At 37.5% G+C, this 8,487-nt stretch overlaps 2 protein-coding genes across 3 annotated transcripts in view; both read left to right on the top strand.

Moving 5' to 3' along the window:
* dsc2l (desmocollin 2 like) overlaps positions 1-8,487 on the top strand; it is a 1,349,056-nt gene that overhangs the window by 1,075,227 nt on the left and 265,342 nt on the right. The window lies entirely within an intron of this gene.
* The window catches only part of opn7a (opsin 7, group member a), a 66,870-nt gene that overhangs the window by 43,363 nt on the left and 15,020 nt on the right, over positions 1-8,487 (top strand). For both annotated transcript variants that reach the window (XM_087297802.1, NM_001316948.1), the window contains 1 exon segment: positions 7,394-7,521. In XM_087297802.1, the coding sequence (XP_087153928.1) occupies positions 7,394-7,521 (128 nt within the window).

Raw genomic sequence — 8,487 nt, 5'->3', positions numbered from 1 at the left:
TTACTTACTTACTTACTTACTTACTTACTTACTTACTTACTTACTTACTTACTTCGTTTTTTATTTATTTAAAATTTTATTTATTTAAAATTGTAATTATTTATTCATTCATTCATTCATTCATTCAATAATAGTAATAATGAATTAGGATTGATTTCTGAGATTTTGTAAGGGTGTTAATAATGTATACAAATTATAAGCAAACTGCTTATATTTTTATAAAAGAATAATTACTACAGAACAACAAAAAAGTAAAATAAACAACGTAGTCCCATGGACGTTTCTGGAGACCACAAAATACGTCCTGGGAGGTACGTATTTGTGCAGGTTTAGTTTTCGCGAATCCGCTGTGTGCGCTTTTTTACATTGCGAACGTCTCTCGCGAGAGCCGTTCGCGTCCGCGCTGTTCTCGCTTAAACCCACCGGAGGCCGCCTTCCCTAAACCCAACCAGTTTTACCGATTGACCCGCCCGCTTGCTTCCCTAAACCCAAGCAACGATTTACAAAGGCCATCCAGAAAAAGAAATGCCCTCATCTGATTTTTACCATATTTTGAGATTTTACCACATTCTCACCCTGTTATGAACTTGTTCACTTTATTTTTTGGATTCTGTTTTTGTCTTATCTGATTTCTGATACGGCTCTTCCCCGGATTCGAACCCGGTCGTCGCCGACGTAGCGGTTAGCTCCTTTCCATGTCTCAACTTGGCCGACATACACGACGAGCTAACTAGACAAACTGGTTGCGGCGGGAAAGCCCTCCACTCAGAGGTGAGCGGTCAGCAGGCGAGCACTAAGAGGAACGGCGTCATACCGCCTCGTAACGTTCGCTTAAAAAAATGAAATGCAGCCATACGTACCTCTAGCTAGATAAATCGCGGACTCCAGAAACGTCCACGGGACTACGTTTTCAGAATGAGCTAAGGTTGGATTAATGGCTTTCCAGAGAGTCAAACAATTTGAAGTACAGATATTGAACACATGCAAATAATAAACATTCACTCTGTTATGGTTATACTTTGCAATGACTCCTCGATCTCATGCATTTGTGCTGAACAAATATTATCCCTACTGAACATTGCATATCCTGCAATGTGACTATTGCGGACGCGCCCATTGCGATATCAATATACAATATATATATACGATAAACAATATACAGTGCTCAGCACATATAAGTACATCCCCTCACAAATCTCTTTCAAATTCTTATTTTTAATAGGAAGCTATACAATATTAAGTTTGTGTATACAATAGATTAGTCAGTACTGAAGCCAAATCTGAAGCGCATCTAACAAAATAACTTACGACAGCGGTCCAAAAAACTAGTACAGCCAAATGTATATGTTATAGAAAAATATTAAATACAAATTATTTGGTCACACTTTACAATAAGGTTCATTAGTTAATGTAAATAATGCATTTATTAACATGAACAAACAATGAACAATACATTTACTACTGTATTTGTTCATGCTAGTTAACGTTAGTTAATGAAAATACAGTAGTTCATTGTCAGTTCAGTTCATGTTATCATGGTGCATTAACTAATGTTAACAAGCATGGACTTGGATGTTAATAATGCATTAGTAAATGTTCAATTATGATTGATAAATGCTGTACATGTGCTGTTCATGATTAGTTCATGTTAGTAAATGTATTCACTAATGAACCTTATTTTAATGTGTTACCAATTATTTATATATATTAAATATATATATATATATATATATATATATATATATATATATTTTTTTTTTTTTTTTTTTTTTTTTGAAAAAATATCTATATTTTATTTTTATTATTATTATTGGTTTAAGTTAATGAAATTTGTTTTCATTGTTTAATTCTGTGAACGACCATGTTGAATTGCATATGAATGGCAAGTGCTCAAAGTCTGCCATTGATAAACAACATCCACACAATCTCTCTCTCTCTCTCTCTCTCTCTCTCTCTCTCTCTCTCTGTATATATATATATATATATATATATATATATATATATATATATATATATTGCTCTCTTTTCATTTTTGTAGTATTGTTGTTATTTTAGCCGTTCGTGCAATATATTTAACTTTTTTTTATAGCAAATTTACTATTGCCAGTGTTTAAGAGGAAATAATAAAAAAAGAATTGTATTAAAAATTGAGAAATGGAATCCCTTTTAGATTTACGAGTCCTAAATGTTTTAAACTAGGAGCCCTTGCTTTCTCTTATCATGTAAAGCTAGATTTTTTTCCTTTGCTCTCTCCCACTCTTTCCTTTTCTATCTCACTGTGTCCTGTACACACATACTTAGCTGTCACTTCGCTTCAGCTCATCATGTTTCCAAGGTAAAATGGTCCATATAATCCCAACCAAAAAGACCCCCACACACACATTCAGTTCAGTGCTCCATCAAGAGGAAACCGGCCGGTAAACGCAAAGATAATGATGATGTGTGCAGACATAGAAAGAATGCAGTAGACAGACCGAATCCAATGGCTCTTTTTTTTTTTTTTTTTGCAAAGAGTGACTTCATGTCACAGCTAGACCACATCTCTCACAAAAAAACAGACCACAGCCATCAAGGTTAAACTGCCCTTTACTTCAGACTGTTGTTAAGAGTGGCAATTGCAATCACTTGTAATGCTAGTGCTGGATCTGGAAGGTAATGTAAAGCCAGAGATGTGAACATGGCATTATGTATTTCTCTTTTTATGGCAGTGGTGGACTGCACATCAGAGAAACAAACAAACCAAACCAAGGTTATGGTTGAAGGTGTAAATGAAGGCAATTTTCATGTGTATTTTTTTAGTAAAGCTAGTTCTAGTAAACCTTTATCATGTCCTTCAGATAGACAGTGGCGTAGCGCAAAATGCAGGGGCAAAATGGGGGGGGGGGGGTCTTGTCGCAGAAATCATGCTCAGTGGGGGGGTTGGGGGGTCACGGAAAACACACTTAGTGGGGGGGGGGGGGTGTGACAGTCGCTGAAAGCTACACAAAATCACGTTGAATTAAAAATTGATTTAAAGGTGCAGTAGGTGATCTTCCACAATGCTAACAGCTTGGCATAAATCTATGAATCACAATCCCTCCCCTGCCGTCTAGAGCCACGCCTCCTTGAACACGAGCACAGCAAAAGAACCCTCTCTCATGTGTTAAAAGTGCCTAGTGCTTGCTTGTCCAGCGGTGTGCAAGCCAAACTGACATGCTTTTTCAAAGCAATTATTTGTTGCATGGTAAACAATATAGGGAGAGACTAGGCGGAATAGCGGTATTTACTTGTTTTTTGTTGTTAAACTAATTAAAATTTACATTATTGAGGCTGTAAAAGGTCCCTTATGAAAATGAAAATAGTCTTATTAATCTTTTATCAGAAGATTTTAGTGGCTGAACAACACTTCTGTGAAGATATAAGCCATTTGTAACAACAACATCTAACGTTACATCAGCTTTGCGTGAAGCTAAAACTGTTTTAAAACAGAACATCAACTGTCTAAGAGAAATCCTTCAGACATCGTGTCATCCGATCTCCAGCACGCAAAGGTAACTCCAATATTGATTCAGGTTTTTAAAAAGTTTTGATTTAGCAGGTTTTTACCGATTGCGCGCACGTGCTCTCTCTCGTGAACGTGCGGCGGTCAGCGTAGCTGCGTACAAATGGCTGCGCAGTTGTTCAAATCTGCATTTGCTGACAGACAGATTGGGCTACTTATCCGAATTATAAGACACGTCGGTCCGACTCTTTTTAATTGGATGAACATTTTTTAGTTTTATGTCTTACCCAAAATATAAAAATACATATAAACACATTTAGATCATTTACTGTAATCACTACTATTAGACTGTGAAGAGACTTTCAACCAGCACAACAAAAAATGCTTCTGAAGACAATCACCTACTGCACCTACTTACACTAGATTTTGTGTGTGTGAAATTCTGTCGTACGTCACTGCGAAAAGGGGCAGGATTAAACAAGTTTATTAGACATTTAAAAAAGTAAGTGATTGCTCCATGTTTTCAATTTCTGTCCAGAGAGGTCATGTTTTGATCCTCGATTGGTCTCACGCAGTCAAGTGATACAATTTCTCAGGTCAGAGTTCACCAAACTTTGCACCGTAGCAACCTGCGAAACTTAACGCATGACCCTGCGTTTCCGGTCTGACGTATTTGCGTGCATATGAATGGCAGTCTATGGGAGGAAAAGCCCAGTGTGACCGCAGCTTTAAGTGATGTTTTATGAACAAATTTCGGGAGGAACACGATCAGTCTTCGACGAGGCTAATTCATCACACACAATCATTCTATTATCCAATCAGCTTAAGACCAAACCCCTATAAATAGTCAAACACGTCATACCTTCGTTTTCTCTTGACTTCAGCGTCCGTCCACCACCCCAACTCCACACTATTAAACCCGATACACATTTAAATCTTCAGCTTGTTGCTGAACATGCCGAATAAATGTCAGTATTTGACGTCAATATGATGTTGGGTTAAGATGTTGTCTCAACGTTGGATTTTGGTCACTTTTTAACACAACGTAAAATCAAACAAATATCAACGTCATTTGACGTCGTTATTGGACTTCGAAGATAACGTTTTCCTTAGGCACTGGCTGGACATTGAATTTTAGTCACCTGACATCACAACCTAAAGTTAACCTAATATTAATGTCTCATGACACTGAATGCATGCTGGGTCATGCTAATGTAGCCGGGGCCTGTCTTAAACATAATTGTTACGTTCCGGGACGTATTTGTTTCTGTTTTGTATTTAGCTGCATCCCACATCGCATACTTATGCACTATACTACACCATTTTGTAGTATAAATAGTGTAAGTAGTGTGTTCACACTGAAAACTCTAAAAATAATAAGTGCACTTTAATTACCCACATGATGCACTCATTCAGCCGCTAAAATGAAGTGTGTAATGATGGACACTTCACGCACTCAACGACCGCAGGTTTAAGGCTGATTTATACTTCTGCGTCAAACACCGGCGTATGCTACGGCGCTGACGCATAGGCCTACGCCGTGGCCGTCGCCGTCACTGATGTGCACCTCTCAAAAATTGTAACTAGTTGTCGCAACAACGCGTAGCGCGAGCTCTGTGATTGGTCGGCTGACGAGTCGGGGCGGGACCGAGAGCCGCGCGAATGGCGCGAACCCAATGTAGCGATTGTTTACAAGTGTGGAGTCCTGTGAAGGAGCTCCGGATGGAAAGTTTTGTTTTGTGTTTACCTCATAGTTAAAGTTGCTGCACGTCCGCCGGTTCCTGTCTCAAAATGAGCGAGTTTGAGCCACTTGTACATCCCGGAAGTGTTCAGGAAAAGCAAAACAACAGCGAAGAAACTCGACACAGAGGAACATTAACACCTCACTGCCAACTAGCATTTCGGAGTGTTAATGTAGACCAACAGAGACAGCGCGCAGAAGTATAAATGCACAGCCACGTGCGTTGCATGCGCCGTGGGTTACGCCGGTCACTTGATGCAGAAGTATAAATCAGGCTTTACTCACGTAGCAGAAGGGGCAGAGCTATTGGGCGCACATGTTGGATAACTTCATTTATTTTGGATTTTCAAAGCAAAATTCTCCTACGAGAGTGGTAATAGAGCCTCCCGATGCTAAATGCGGTTATACTCAGGGCAGGTATTATTTGATAGTTTGATCATTTATTTCACTAATTTGGCAACCGTCAAACGTCATCAGGGAAACGGTTTGAATTTCCGCTAACACTATCCTGTAGAGTGTGTAAGTGCATAAGTGCATGAGTGCATAGTGTATAGTGTGCCATTTGGGACGCAGCTTTTCTTTTCTTTCTTTCTTTCTTTCTCTGCTACACCCTAGTAGGAGATAATGAACGTCACCTGCTGCCACTTGTGATCTACTCAGTGATTGGAGGACGAGTAAAGTCGTGGGCATTTAAACAGCAGTCTCCACTAGACCAGTGTGTTTTTGTGTGTGGAGGCTCTTTTCTGAGGCTTTGTATATATATATATATATATGTATGTATATATATATATATATATATATATATATATATATATATATATATATATATATATATATATATATATATATATATATATATATATATTCTTTGTTTGATCCTTTAAGCATTATTTGTTTATTAGGAGCTTTAATTTGTAGTTCTGTTGATGCTGTTGACCATCTCGTACAGCTTTTGCCTCTAACTGTTTTTGATTGTAAGTTCATTTTTGTTTTCAATACTACTTTGTTATCCACTCTTTGTTAATTTGGGATTGGGATAGTAGAGAGGGGGTGCCATTTTCCTTTTTGTAACTTTTCTCCTGTTTATGTTAGTGGGAGTGAGTATTTTTGATTTGTTTTTCTTTTCCTTTCTTTTATAGATTATCTAGTTCTTTCCTTTCTCTCTGTTAGAGAACTTTTGTTTGTTGTTTTGGCTTGAACCCCCTCTTGAAGCTCTTTTGGAACCCTCCCTTAATCCTTGATTAAATCTTTTGTTAATCTTTATTCAGGTTGCATTTTTCTTTTGTTCAGTCCTTTGAGAGGTTGCTCATGGGTAGGCCCACACAGAATCTGCGCACGCAGATTTTCCACAAATTTTTCCGCAGAATTCAGCAGATTTCTGCAGATTTTTAGCCCATCATTAATTCTGTTTATTTACTTGAGTAGATGTGTAAATCTGAATTTATTCAGTTATTTATTACTTTTTATTTCATATGTTAAGGTTTTAGTTATGATACTCCGCTGGATACTCCCAAAATAATTCCCTAGAAATCCACAGATATTTTCCGAAATTCTCTGCAGAAATAGTAAAAAACATTTGCAGATTCCGTCTGGCCCTGCTCATGGGACCTTATTGCTGACACACATACACAAAACTCCACTAACATTCTGTTGTCTACCTGTGTCCCCCTAGACAGAGTTGAGGGGAACGTAACAATAGTTTTAACTCCTTTCTAATAACTGATTTATTTTATCTTTGCCATGATGACAGTAAATAATATTTGACTAGATATATTTCAAGACACTTCTATACTGCTTAAAGTGACATTTAAAGGCTCAATTAAGTTAACTAGGCAAGTTAGGGTAATTAGGCAAGTTATTGTATAATAATGTTGTCCTTAAAATGGTTCATTAAAAATTAAAAACTGCTTTTATTCTAGCCGAAATAAAACAAATAAGACTTTTTTTCAAAAGACAAAATATTATCAGACATACTGTGAAAATTTCCTTGCTCTGTTAAACATCATTTGGGAAATATTTAAAAAAGAACAAAAATTCAAAGGGGGGCTAATAATTCTGACTTCAACTGTACTTTGGATGGCAAAAAAAGGCTGACAGAAAGCAACAATGCAATGGACCACTCATGGTCTTTAATCCTGTTGTTTCTTATTGAGTGCTGTTTCCATTTGCAGGTGGCTGTATGGAAGAACAGTGTGTGTGATCTATGCCTTCTGTGGTGTCTTATTTGGGATCTGCTCTCTGACCACTCTCACTATTCTCAGCACTGTTTGCTGCCTCAAAGTCTGCTACCCACTTCACGGTACCCTAAGTTATAATTTACTATGAAAAGTAGAAATGTTTTTGATTTGAAATACATTTAGATATACAGCGCTCATTATATATAAGTCCACCCCTCACTGATCTCTCTTTTAAATTCTTATTTTTAATAGGAAGCTATGCAATATTATATTCGTGCATATACATTATTTAGTCTGTACTGTAGCTAAAATTGGAGCTTATCTAACAAACTTTCTGACATGTCATCCAGCCATTCGATTGCTGATCAGGAGAGGTTAATCGCCTCGCTGTTCCCCCTCAATACTGCATAAACGCAGCACGACAAATAACCCATGACAAAGCTGAAGTGCAGTCAGATTCAAAGAAGAGGTGCACAAGTCAGACTGAGGCTTGAAAACAAACCCAAAAAAGCGTACGCCCAGCTTAACAAAACAAGTATTTTCAGAAAATGTCAGTGTGACTTTTGTAGCTCTGTGACAGAACAATAAGTAAAGCTGGAGTCAGTTTCAGTTTTGTTGTTCTTCATTGATTTTGCTTGTTAACAGCAAGTGTTTATCGTCAGTTCTTAATAGCACTTATTTATTTCACTTCACTTCCTCTGTGTTCTTTAAATTTCTCCTATCATTGAAAAAAAAAAAACTTCTTTTAAGTTTGCAAACTTGATGGAAATTAAACTGTGATTAAATTGTAAATAATTTTTGCACATTACTTAAGCATGGTGCCCATGTTGACAATAGCATGGTGCCCATGTTGACAATAGCATGCTGCCCTTAATGGCTGGGCTGTGGACTGTGATGGTCCATGCATTTCCTCTGTGGAAGTGTCACTTCCCTTCCAAAACTCCCACAGCTGCTCAGTTGCAGTGCAAGGTTAGTGTAGAAATCCAAACTGGAATCACTAAGGAGCATAAGCAAACTGAATAACTTGTATACACTCATATATCACATGGAAAAACTAACTAATATGCATTCATGTTCTTTACATAGTC

Source organism: Danio rerio, chromosome 20 (assembly GCF_052040795.2).
Source record: "Danio rerio strain M-AB ecotype USA chromosome 20, GRCz13ab, whole genome shotgun sequence".
NCBI lineage: Eukaryota > Metazoa > Chordata > Actinopteri > Cypriniformes > Danionidae > Danio > Danio rerio.
This window is presented reverse-complemented; position numbering and strand designations above follow the sequence as displayed.